The 13,648-nt window shown below is 40.4% G+C and overlaps 2 protein-coding genes across 2 annotated transcripts; one reads left to right on the forward strand and one right to left on the reverse strand.

Annotated features, from left to right (window-relative positions):
* Positions 1–211: 211 nt before the first annotated feature.
* Positions 212–2,539, reverse strand: snai1a (snail family zinc finger 1a). The gene is given in 4 exon segments (XM_020935877.2): positions 212–420; positions 422–533; positions 1,353–1,865; positions 2,277–2,539. Coding segments are annotated over 4 exon segments (771 nt in total). The 5' UTR covers positions 2,353–2,539; the 3' UTR covers positions 212–350.
* Positions 2,540–3,608: 1,069 nt separating this feature from the next.
* Positions 3,609–13,062, forward strand: cyldb (cylindromatosis (turban tumor syndrome), b). Its single transcript, XM_055160844.1, has 17 exons — positions 3,609–3,787; positions 4,336–4,549; positions 4,621–4,717; positions 4,790–7,878; positions 8,247–8,722; positions 8,905–9,022; positions 9,389–9,615; positions 9,694–9,856; positions 10,550–10,682; positions 10,788–10,892; positions 11,307–11,386; positions 11,468–11,534; positions 11,631–11,763; positions 11,839–11,947; positions 12,029–12,147; positions 12,223–12,427; positions 12,649–13,062. The coding sequence occupies exons 5-17, from the start codon at positions 8,294–8,296 to the stop codon at positions 12,861–12,863; spliced, it is 2,103 nt and encodes a 700-aa protein (XP_055016819.1). The 5' UTR covers positions 3,609–3,787; positions 4,336–4,549; positions 4,621–4,717; positions 4,790–7,878; positions 8,247–8,293; the 3' UTR covers positions 12,864–13,062.
* Positions 13,063–13,648: the final 586 nt, after the last annotated feature.

Consider the following 13,648-nt stretch of genomic DNA (forward strand, 5'->3'; position numbering starts at 1 on the left):
GGAGACATGCTGAGAGATTAGTTCCACCCACACCGCCCTACCTCTCCACAGCTGGCTTTGGGACCTGATCCTGATTCGAGGATGGAGGCTGGAAAGCACACCTCTTGTCCCATTGAGTTCAACACATATTTGCTCTTTGGAATGGGCACAGCAACAAAGAAGTGTATAGTAGTGATTGTCAGCCTTTCTCAGTTTAGTGTAGGCTTGGATGGCTTGTGAAATGTAAATCCATAATAAGGAGGCTTGGTTTCTTCCAGGCCCCAAATAGCAGGCCAATCCTTGCTTTACTTCAACAGAGCTGTATACATGGAGTCCACACATGCCCAGGCTCGAAGTGTGTGTCCAATATCTCATGCCATGGCGGAACAGCACCCGGAGGAGCTGTGCTTTTGCAGCAAAGACATGCGGCTGAAAGTACGAGCAGACTCCACACTGGTACTTCTTGACTTCAGCGTGAGTCTGGAGATGGGCACGCAGGTTGGAGCGGTCAGCAAAGGCACGGTTACAGTGGGGGCAGGAGAAGGGCCGCTCACCTAGAAAGAGACAAATGTGTCACATGACCATCTTTACAAAAGATGGGGCTAACACTCGTTCTCAAAGCAGTGAAAAGGTGTTTCCAAAAGTTCACAAGAGACAATCATTAACACCTCACATGTACCAAGCACATAACATCGTGTGAAGATAATGGGGAAGCGCATGGTCACAGTATGGGGAGTGAATTAGCATGATTCAATCAGAGCCTGATGAGATTAGCACACTAACAAGTTGTTGCAGGTTCTGAGGACTCGGTGATAGCCAGGGGCCTTCAGGCATTTAAATCTTTTGTCAACCGTATGTCCCTGTTCTGTTGTCTTCTTCAGATAATTAGCCCGCGTGCCTTTGATAATAATAACACAATAGCTGATCAATGAGTAGATCACAGGGCAGTTGAGATAACATGTTATGTTGAGTGAGGGCACCTAACTCCCCTTTTCCACAGCTCAAATGATGAGGTAACCTGCTGACTTACTCGTTCACTCAGGCAAATGTACATGCTGTTTGCAAGCACCCATTTCACAACTCATGAGTCAGCAGCTAAACCACCAATAGGCTGCCTGGTATGTCAAGATGTCAATATGGAGGATAAAATTAGTCAATAACAGGATTAGACCATTTTCCCTTTTGCTGGCTGTTATTGTACATTTCCCCATGAGACAGTTTTGTCAGTGGTAAGTGGAATCGTTAGATTCAATTACTGTGTATTTGTATTACATATAATCTTATTCTGATTAAGAAACTTTTTGGCTGTTTGGCTTTTGGAAAAGGACATCTAAGTGCTTTGTAAAAGTAGTAAGATGAGGTTTTGGTTTTACCTGTATGTGTCCGAATATGTCCCCTGAGGAGCCATGGTCTGGAGAAGGCCTTCCCACAGGTGGTGCATACACAGGGAAGTGTGTGAGAGCGGATATGCATTTTCAGAGCGCCCAGACTTGTGTACTCCTTGGGGCAGTGTTTACAGAGGAAGGCTGGTCTGTTGGCTGTGACTGGTGCCCCCCTCTCCTCCTCTTCTTCGGGGGGACTGGTGTGTGCCATGACACCAGTGCACTTCATCCGCTGTCGGGGGGCATATGTATGAACGGGCTCCGGGCTGGGGGGGTCTGATGAGCGGCCCTCATCTTCCTCTCCACTGCTGCTGGCACCACTACTGAGGCTGGAGGGCGAGCTGAGGTCCAGGGGCCCAGATGTGGCAGAGGCCTCAGTTTGTGTGGGTAGGTACAAGGTGGGCAGCATGCTCAAATCCCACACCAAACCTCCACTGAAGCAGGTGGCAACTGAAGTGTCTCCTGATGAGAGCTCAGCAACAGGATATCTGTCCAGTGAAGTGTCTGAAATTAAAAGTGGCGGCTATTATTAGATATAGGGCAACACAATAGGTTACAACTTATTTTTAGAATGAATACAGCCAAGAAGCACCTACACTATTCTCTATGCTTGTATACATTTCTAGAGGAGATTTTTTCAGTAAAGTTTCATGGGCCATTTCCTCCCACGTATTCACAAGAGTTTGTAACATGAATAGAGCTCTGTGTGCGCGGTGTCCTGCTGGTGCAAATGGGGAAAGTCCATCTAACGGCCCTACTTGACCAGAAAAGTCCTCAAGACTCAGACTTGAACCTAATACCACTGCTCGTAGACTGTTCAAATTAGCCTACCCAAAACAACAACATAACATTAAACTGCTGTGGCGCTTTTAAAATCATGTTTAATTAGTCTATAGAAAGCTGAATTAAACTCACCATTCTGACATTCAAGTTCACTGTAGTTTGGCTTTTGTTTAGCGAAATATTTTTTCACCAGGAATGATCGAGGCATCGTCCTTTTTAGGGTTTAACAGTTGTGCGTAAAAGTATTCCCGATACAAGACGCACGCACTGAGTGCAAGTAAAAGCGCAAATCGTGGTCTTTTGGTCCTTTCAAAAATATCCTCCGTTATCCCTGAGTTGGAGAAGACGCGAACAGACAAGTGGGTGTGTGCTTTCCATGCAGACTAACTAAATGCTGGCCTCTGTTCTGATTTGTGCCTTTCACGGGCGCTAGGGGTGTGCTCGCCCCAGGGCCCTCCCCACATCACACATCAGCTCGAGCGCGTTGGAAGAGCCACCACTTTACAATAAACAACCCCGTTTGGTTTTCTGAGACGAGGTCATTACCTGACAACATGCGTGACCACATGGCACTGTTTGTTTCCCGTGTGTGATTAACCATAGACTGTATATACACTCTTTCAAAATTGATTCTTTATACAATCTATGGTAATATCTCCAAAATAAAATGATGGCTTTTCATTTACACCTTAACTTTAATCTAAGGCATATTTTTTCTTACAACATTCGTAAAAATACCTGAAAAGTGATCAGTTTAGTTCAGTTTTGTCAAAGAATTTGGATAACCTGAAAGCAAGACGTACCAAGTGTTCTCGTTTCAAGACCCAACACCTTTGGTGCGCTGTCGCAGGTTAGTCAACTGCGACATCTGTCGGGCGAGTTCGGTGTTGTTGGCGTTGTGTACAGGTCAACCATTTTTAGTAAAACGCGTTGTTATTATTATGTATAGGGTAAACAAGTGCTTAATGTGCATTATGTGTAACTCTTCAGGTGGGAGTTCTGCCTCCTGCATCTGTCCATAAAGTTGTTTTTGTTTTTTCCAAATTGAGTTATATTGCTAAGAAATATGATATACCTACACCCATCCTTACTGTGCGTAGGCTCGCTTCTTCACAGATCAGACCTGTAATCTGCTTCTCACTAGAGCTTTATTGTCATGCTGTCGAACATTCCATGCAAAGCAATTGCATCTCAATAATGGAGACTTGCAGGTGGCAGTCCCTCCACCGTAGGTTTTATAGTTCACCTTTAAATTGGGCAATTAAAGTAACACTTATTAGAACATAATTTACGATCATTAGCATCTTCATTAGCAACTTTATTCTGCAAAGGGTATTTTATATAGGCTATTCCACGTCTTGGTTGTAGCTTGTACGCAACATCGTCGTTGTGTTGCGGCTGAAGCCTCTGTCTGGTTTTTATTGGTGGGTTAAATTTAGTGGGCGGACCAATGGGTGTGTACTTTCTATTTGGTCCGTTGAAGGTTTGAAATCCAAAACAGCGGACACTGTAGGGAGTATTGTCCATTAACAGCATAGTAGAAGTATATAAGTAGAACTATATAAGTAGACACGTAAAACGATTATTTTTTTCTGTGGTACTGAACGATGCCTTGTTACTGGATCTGAATCTTATCTACAAAGGTAAGGACATTGTTGCAATTCTCCTAGCCTAGTTGCAACAATGCACAGCTATTGCCCAGGTTTATTCTTAAGGATATTTATTTAACCATGCATAGATTTCGGTTGTAGTTTCCTCTTTTGCATTTTGTATATCCTATCTACTATGTTATTATTTTTAGTTTTTAAATTGATCAGAGATTTGTCCATATTTTACTGTAAGCTTAATTATTGACTACATTTGAGCGACGTTTAATGCGGCCCCCTTCCAAAAAAACGGACCAGCGTTAGATATAATTATTATTCTTGCCAGTCATCATCTGTCTACTGCAAGGTGTAATGTAGCTTTTGCCCTGACATGTCTTTTAAGCCCCTCCCCCATATAAGAGGCAGACGGACCACAACAATGAAACTTGGGGGGCATTATTATTTAAACAGTTCCGGAGAGCCCTTTTGATATCCCACTCAGCTTTCCCAGGTTTTCCATGATTTGTCAAAACAAATGTTTTCCCAATAAAAGACGAATTTGCTGAGTTTGGCAATAGGTAATTCTTAACTTGCTTCTCTCTTAGGGTCACTGGTCAAACTAATAACCATAAAAAAAAAGAAACCAGCTCTATCCAAAGAGGAAGAGGATTCGTTTAAAAAAAACAACAAACAAACAAACAAGCTAAATCATGTTCAGAATCATAGCCAACTTCCTCTTTGGAGACGAAGATAAACCCCTTGAAGATATTAAGTCTGTGGAAGTGGAAGATGAGGAGTGGCATGTTGTTAGCCACCAAGGTTGGTCATTTCTTAAGTTTTTGTAAAACAAAGGCAACAATGTTATTCTAATTCTTAACTTGTTTTAATAGAGGCAGTTGCAGATGAACACCAAAAGGCGGCGCTGTTGGAACATCAACCAAAGTCAGCTGTTTTTGATTCATCTAATGTACAGGATGCAGATAACAGGTATGAATTAAGTCTATCTCACATTTTAAAAATTAAATGAACACATTAAATCAATAATTTTATTTTGTCCAGTGTAATCTCATCAGAAACTTTGGATCAAACTAAGGAAAAAATTACAAATCAAGCATTCCCTGGTGTCAGTCTACCTAAAGTGGTTGCTCATGTGACTGAGGCTGCGTGTATGCAGAGAGCAAAAGCCTGGGGTGATCGGCATAACTCCTCTCGTAAAGCTGTGCAGCGTCAGAACCGCCTCCAACACAGGGTCCAGCAGCAGGCCCTCCATCTGCACCAGCCAGTTCACCGCAACATGTACCATTGAGGAGAGTCAAGCACCTCTTGTCTACTTTTAGTGATATTTATCAACTTTAATTAAGCACCACCTATAAATACTTTTTACAGTTATTCATATTTAACATAATATTTGATGTAGCATTATCTTGAACTGTAACTGTAATATAGCTATACCTCATATTTTATAATACAAGTTTGGAATAGTTAAGTGGATGACTAGGAAAATCTATGCCAAGTTCTTCAGCATCATTATGTACTGTATGGAATAACTAGTTATGAACGAATAAAAGTTTGTATTTTGCATAATTCACTATTTAGTATATGTATTTTACCGTTGATGGGTGAAAGCAAGCCTGTATAATACAAATGGTCTGATGTGGGTTGTCTCCTTGGGTAAGACATTTAACCCATCCTGCCTGCAGAATCTCTGTATACTTATGCATCATTAATTTCACTGAATTGGAGACAGAGTCCTTGAGCACTTGACCAGCCCGCCAACACTTGGTCATTCACTTAAGTTATTTACCACATGTAGTACAGGTTGAAATGAGTTTCCTCCACAGGGTGGCTGGGCGCTCACTTAGAGATAAGGTGAGGAGTTCAGTCACACAGGAAGAAATCGGAGTAGAGCCACTGCTCCACCTTGAGAGGAGTCAGCTGAGGTAGCTCAGGCATATGTTCCAAACGCCTGTGGGGAGGTGCTCTGGGCATGACCCATTGGGAGGAGGCCCCGGGAAAGACCCAGGACACGCTAGAGAGACTGCTGCTCCCTCAACTCGGCCTCAGATAAGTGGAAGAGAATAGATGGATAATACAGGTCTTCAAGGCAATATTTAGAATCAGAAGTACTTCATTAGTGCCACAGTACAATTTGCAGTTGTGTAATGTTCTCACAAGTGAGACACTAATAATCTGTCTGATTTATAACCTGAACGTCTCGTTTTCTTTGATGGCTGTTAGTGTTAGTCATGGGGACCCACAAGGATTTTCACATCTTTGGTCAGACCCTATAAGCTTCATATATTGTAAGTATTTAGTGTCAGTGTCATAAAGATTGTTCATCACATATGGATGTGTGGTATGCTGTCACTGCCTTATCATTGTATGGGGAACATGACACAGTCACTTTACTTCCTGTTAAAACTGAACAAAAGTGAATGAAGTCCTCAGAAGCATTAAATCAGGAATACCTTCTGGTGGAAGGTCCATCAGGTCCACCTGCTACTGTCCATGTAGATGTTATTGCTTTGCCTGGATTGTTCCAAAGTGGCTTTGCATTTACCAAGGCAAATGAAGCCATCAGGCTAAGTTGCAGGTCAGATCTTTATATTGTAACATTTCATCTACAACAATAATAAGGAGATAATGGAGACAAAGGTGATGTGCTCCCCCACCATAAAAAGTTACTTATGTTAAAACAGTTAAAATGTATTAGAAGAATGACCAATGTTTACTTGTTCATGTGGCAGAAGATGTGGCAATAAATGACATCTCCACCTCTCTCTAAGAACTCTTTCAGTCGCATTACCTTTATGTAACATGCGGGTACAAGTGTTATTCAAAATAAAACTCACTGTCATGACACATGTCCAATCATACTCATCTGCTACTGCTCAAAAGGATAAGAGCCAGAGGTATTTTGTGCAGAACATCAGAAATGTTATCTAGGCTATATCTCACTGTACTGTATTGTTCTAAGTAGCATTTTCAAGGATACTGTCGCAGTTAAGATTGCTGTCAGCCCTATGCGTGCCACTGTACTGATAAGTCTCTTCAACCAGAATGTGTTAATCTTATCCCTTTTATTGAGGAGAAAAAACATAAAGTTCTAGTTATTTGGAAGTGGAGATGAGACACAATTGTAGTGTTTATGCTGACTGAGAGGACGCAGTCAGTGTGCAGAAATGAAGGCTGTTACATAAAGCTGATTTAAAGTGCAGATATGGTAAGGTGCATACCAGGTGCTTCTCAGAGTAGGACATGTCACATGCATTGTCTGTGGACACATAAACATGTCACTCAAGACTGGACCAGCAGGCTACTGGTTACTACAAACTTGGGATACACATTGGGTGTGCTATCTAAATATATTTGAACAGTTTCTATACGGTGATATAACTGTTAGCCATTGTGTGTTACATTTATTGATTTGCTGAAACCAAATAAACCATTTTAAACCACTATCTCTGTACGATGTCGCTGTGAACAACCATGCTGGGTTTAGGTGATCACCAATAGGTGGCTGTGGAGTCAGATTCACTCAGTGGGCCTTTACTGTGATAAAAAGTGAGTGAATAGTCATTCTTTGCAGGAGCAGGTGTGAGTTTGAGAATCTAAAATAAAAAGTCAGTCCTGGCAGGTCTGTGTAGTGCCATCTTACATGAGTGCATTTGGTAATAAGTAATGTGTTCTGCTTATGCTCATTCTAGGCTACATTTTTAATATGCTCATTTAGTGAGTGAGTTAGAGAGACAACAACTCACTTTATTAATGTATGCTTTGTAAACTGTGAACTGATTACATTATTTTGATTGCCCTACCCTCATAAGCAGGGGCATTGTGTAATGGTGAATTTGTCTGACGTGACTAGAGAAAGGAGAGCTGCAGGGGGCGTGGCCGGTCACACACACAGGGCGTGGCCGGTCACGCACAGGTCACTATTTAACTCCGCATAGTGTTTACACCTCCCAGAGTTTCCACCATCATCAGACAGTCACTTCCTTCAGTGCTACTGCTCTGCACCATGTAGCTTCAGTTGAATAAGAAGTAACAAACTTTTGAACATTAAAGAAAGATTTGTCTCGAGCACTTTTCGTCACCTGAATCATATCGGCACCGGAGAGTGTGTTTTTATTACACCGTGCACACAGGTACGTTGTTCAGTAATAGAAGGCTGTTGCCTGGAGTTTTCAGTAGCACTTTTACCTTTGAGCAATACTATTTACCTGCTAATTGTTTTGTAAAGCTGGTGACACTCATCCCCTAATGTTTGTTTATACAAGTGGTATTCAGAGTCTCTGTCTATTGTGTGGATTGGAATGCAGGTGTACTGTGATGAAAGAAAGGGCCTTAATATAGTCAAACAATTTCATCAATTGGCAGTGGAATAAAACTGTTATAAGTTGCAGTATGTCCTTCTCTTTTTAATAATACATTGAGATGGTAGAATTATTGTAACTTTGTGTCATTTATAACTGCATAAACTCTCTTATTATTTGTACTGTTTTATTTTTGATAGGTTACCTATTTTACAAGCTCTAACCCAGTCGAACACATCCAGGTGATATGGAGCCTGTTGTAAAGGAAAAGTTTTTCATTGTTATCCGAGGAAAGTCTAGGAAAGGCTTTTGCAGAGGGGGCATTGGCCGTGTGGAGGGCGAGCTGCAGAATGGCGAGCTGATGGCAGTACAGTTTTGTGGCAGTAGCAACAGTGGCAATTCAAAGAGTGGGGGCATTGTGAAGAAAGAGGACACATATCCCCTGACACGCCACCAGGCTCAGCTACTGCTCTTTGTCTCATCCACAAGCAAGCGCCTTGAACTGCTGTGCAACCCTCAGCTCTTCTCTGCCATTTGTGAACTTTCACATGAGGACCTTGTTGTGGTCAGGCACAAGAAGGGACATGTACCTGGGCTGGTGAAGAACCTCATGCAGATTGGGAGAAATGACAGCCAGGAAGACCTGTACATGCTTGGCTTTGAGGTGGAAATTTTGGTGAGTGACAGATATGTATTTATGTACAAAGACTTTGTATGAAGTAGGCCTCTGTTCCTATAAAGTGTGCCTCTCTGTATTTTCTTGTAAAGATGAAATATGACTGTATGGAGCGATGCACATCTGATGGTTTTGACATTATCAGTATTTTTAATGATGTCTGTGCTTATTTTTATTCTTAGGACACTGACCACAATTTTGCCTCAAAAAAACCCGTTCCTCCTCCTTTGTTCAGTGCGGCAGATATTGTTCAGGTCGTCCCATCGCACTCTGTCTCCCTTGGAGTTCAGTGGAAGGAGGGTGAGTATCATTACATGTACAGGTGTATTATGGCTTTCTTATTCTTAGATCATTTGGATCAATGTTTTATTAGCTCTGAATAGGTGTGATTCAATTGGCTTTTAAAACCCAACCCTCCGACACTCCCCTGTAAACTAATTAAAATATTTCAAATTTGGGGGCTTGGGCAATGATGTATTCTACTTGAAAAACCGGGTCTGTTGCTCTGGAATGAAGCGATCACATGCTTTGTGTTACAGAACATACCTTTGCAAGGCCTGTGGCATCTTTGCCCGAGGTTAATCTGATGAGATGTGCATGTGATGCAGCTGCAAAAATATGTCATATGACTTTCTAACAACAATGTCTCCTCATACCTATTTACAGGTCAAAACCACAGACCTGTAAGTCGTGTCAACTCTACGTCAAGCATAGGATCTTTTGGTCAACAAGTAAACCGCAGGCAACCAGGAAGTGAAAGCATCCCCCAAGTTCCTCTGGAGCTGGGCTCTCTGGTGGAGGTCCAATCAAACTCTGGAGTCACTGTGTATGGAGTCATCCGCTGGATAGGTGCTCTCGAAGGGAAGACCGGTGAATGGGCTGGTATTGAATTGGTAAGTATTTTTTTTGATAACCGATGTAACACAGCCCATTTAGACTGGACTCTTAAATCTGCCTTATTTTTGATTTAGGACTATGATGTTAAAGGTTGTTCTGATGGTACATATGGAGGCAAGAGATTTTTCACCTGCACTGGAAACAAGGCTCTGTTCATTCCAAAGACAAAGTGCCATCCTGACAGTAGATTTGGTTCATGTGGGGAGAGTGTGGGCTCCAGAACAGAGAAAACACCAGGTGAGTCCATTTTAGCCAAGTTCATCTAAATAAACAGTGGAAAATAGAGACATCCAGGCAGATTTATTATAAAACATTTTTTTAAAAAGCAACTGGGTGGAAATCCAATTTGGAAGCTAATGTTGCATTCTAAACTATTTTTGTTTTTGGATTTTATATTTTTATATGATTAATAAAATATTTTAAGTGATTAGCTATTTTAGAGCATCAGAGTGCAAATCAGGCATGAGATAGTTATTTTCTTGTTTTGTTGAAACCATCTTGATTCTATGAATTTTGCTGTTATGTGTGTACGTATTTTATTATTGCACCTGTTCACAAGTTCTATTATCCATGACCTTTAATGCCTTTATGTTAGACAAACAATTTGACATCCCAACATTGTTTCATAAGACCCAATGTTTTTTATGATTTGTCTAACTTCCTGCATTAGTAGTTAATAATTCTCCCAAGCATGTGACTCTTGGCTTACACAATGTATAATGAGACAGGGATTCTGAACCTGTTTTGATCGTTTGTTGTTTTGAACTCATTCAGTTCATAAAACAGTTTTATATTAAACTAAGAACCCCCTCCATGGCAATAACTGTTGTAAGGTGTTTAATTTATTATTATTATTATTATTTTGCAAACTGCTGATGTTTTATATTTAGAATTATAAATCACACAAATATATTTTATGTTTTTTATTAGTCCCTCCCTTTGAAGAGTCTGAGGATCATGTACCACCTCTCACAGAATCTGAGGCTTTCTCTTTACTTGTTGGAAAGATGAAGGGGATTCAGGGCCACTTTAATTCATGCTACCTCGATGCCACTCTCTTCAGGTAAAACCAGATCATACATTCTGCTACCTCTCACATTTAATTTGTTCTTCTGTTCAGTGTGCCTTATCTACGGCTACTGAACTAATCTAAGTGTGTCCTTTTCAGTTTATTCTGCTCGTCCCTGGTTCTGGACAGACTCTTTCAAAAGCCTCTTGACATTGAGCCACCAACAACATGCACTTTGAGGAAAATCATCAATCGTTTACGCAGGTACTAACTCCTTCACATTTCCTCCTGAATAAGCTGTTCTGGAGCAGTCACAGTGGCCAAAAATATGAATAGCCATGTGAAAGGGTTTATTGCCGCTAGGAACTACTTTTTTAAATGCATACTATCTCCTTTCACAGTGTGAAAATCAAGCACCGCACTTTTAAAATACAAAAACAAAATAATTATAAGCACACCATACTTATGTCAAGAGTTGTGGGTCTCTCTATTCATTCAAATGCTTGACTTCTATTGTTCGGGTTGTCAGGGGCATATACTAGATATTTCTAGATTATTTTAACAGAACTTTTGTTTAATTTTATTCTGTTGTAGATTTCCTGATGGAGAACCTCTTCAAATAGGTCTTATTAATTATGGAAAAATGCTGACTTGCTTACTGTTATTTATGTGTTACAGGCAAGGATTTGTTCCTGCTGAGAGTGTGATGAGTTTTCGTAAACAGCTTGGGTGTGACACTTTCAGTACAGAGGAAAAAGGTAACGTGTTATTTTACCTAAATCCATTTAAAAATAATTACATTAGTGTCAGCATGAACAGTAATGTATAAACCTTTTCAGACCCAGAGGAGTTCATCACTGTCCTTTTTCAGAAGGTGCTATGCATCGAACCTTTGCTTAAACTCAGGTAAGACACAAACTTGCTCAGATTCATTTTTCTGTGTTTTTATTTATTTATTATTTTGACTTTTACCAATGATTTTTTTTTGTCTTTTTTTTATAGATCTAGAGGAGAGACTTTCCAGGACACCTACACATTCCAGATATTTTTGGAAAAAGAACAAATGTGTCCCGTGCCAACTGTCCAGCAGCTCCTTGACACCTCCTGTTTATCCAGTAATTTGAAGTTTGAAGTGGTGGGTGTTTGAAAAATGTTTGTGAAATACCTGGGCTTATAAATTGTCTAATGTATTTATGTGTTTACTTTGCAGGTGCCATCATGTCTCATGGTACAGATGCCCAGGTTTGGCAGCAAATACAAGATGTTTTCATACATCATCCCCTCAGTAGAGCTCGACATCACCGATCTTCTTTATAATTGTAAGAGTAAGAACTATAATAAAGATAGCATTGGAGCTGCAGCATTAGATGGGATAAATATGAATTGCTCGATTTTACCAGGTCCGAGGGAATGTTTTCTCTGTGGATGCTTGGCAGAGTTTGAGTGTTTGCAGTGTCTACCAGATCGTAAGTTGCACCCAGGAAGAATCAAACAGTTCTGTGCTACCTGCAATACACAGGTAATTCACAGTCTTCTAATTTCTTCTACAAACACAAATTTCACATGTTGACTGTAATTGTATTTGTTTCAAAAGGTGCATAACCATCCCACACGACAAGGCCATTCCCCGACACCACTAGTGGTCTCAACAAGCACAACCCCTGATGCTCCAATGCCTAGACATACTATGCAGCTGTTTGCAGTTCTGTGTATTCAGACCAGCCATTATGTGTCATTTGTCAAATGTGGCTCAGACCCCAAGTCATGGCTCTTTTTTGATAGCATGGCAGACAGATGTGGTAAGTTATAATTTTGTATTACATGCATATGCTATTACATCCATATTATTGTGAGCTGTAACTTGTCTTTGTCTTTGTTTAGCATGTGCATTGCTAACCATGATTTGTAGAGATAAAATGTCCTTGACAGTTTTAGATAAGACGTTCTTCTGACGTCCCTGACGTTTCCTTTGCTCCAGCTGATGTCTGATTGTCTCATTGTTTTCTTTTCTTTTCTGTAGGTAATGATCAAAGTGGATACAACATTCCAGAGGTCTGTGCCTGTCCAGAACTGGGCGACTTTCTATCTCAGTCAGAGGAGGAGCTGACTTGTACCAACCCTTCTCAGGTCCCTGAACTTGTGAGGAGGCTGTTATGTGACTCTTACATGTTGTTGTACCAGAAGAACCCAGTTGAGCCGCTCCCTGTGTCAGAGCAGCAGCAGCAGCAACATTAAATACATGACAGAATGTGTCCCCAGAACAGCTCTGTAGAAGTCCTTTTATAACCAAGAGTTAAAATGGTTGTTATCATATTGTAACAACTGATCTGCAATGTAGCTCAAAGTTACATGTTTTTGTTACTGTTACTGCTTATTTAAGAAGTTGTAGATGAATAATGTAATGTGAGTTTATTTAATAAATGTAATAAGTGTTTTCTCTTGTATAAATTTGTGTTTTCTGCCTGACCTGTTACATTGAAAAGAAAGAAATGAATAAGTCAAAATTATTTGGTATTTATTAGAGTAGCACAACTCAGCGTCTTGAATGTGTACCTCCTGAGTAGTTTTCTTATACACTGCTCTTTGACTACTTGAATGTTCATTTGGTGTAGCAGTTTTGTTTATGGCCCACTGTAAGTAGGTCTATAAGCCAAAGTAACAAATCTGGCATTACTTTATTTTTCCATTTCAAGATATGCACTAATGTAGTACCTAATACCATATAGCAGTGTTTGATGGCATTTAATTGTTCTCAAATTTTACTTGTGCTTAAATGTGCTTGGTTATTAATTCCCACTGTCTTTTATGTTTGCTTTAGTTTATTTCCTACAATGTTAAACTTATGTGAACAATAGCACCCTCTTTTGGATTGAAAGTAGCTCGAAGTAATTCATTCAAGCGTCAAGTCAAATGAGAAGACACAAAGTAAGTTCTGAGCTTTTGGCTTTAAAATTAGCCTGATGAAGATCATGAAGCAAACTAATGGATAAACATATGGTTTTTGACCCTGAGTCTTCCTT

Source organism: Boleophthalmus pectinirostris, unplaced genomic scaffold, assembly GCF_026225935.1.
Source record: "Boleophthalmus pectinirostris isolate CB_2022bp ecotype Guang Dong unplaced genomic scaffold, ASM2622593v1 HiC_scaffold_3, whole genome shotgun sequence".
Taxonomy (NCBI): Eukaryota; Metazoa; Chordata; class Actinopteri; order Gobiiformes; family Gobiidae; genus Boleophthalmus; species Boleophthalmus pectinirostris.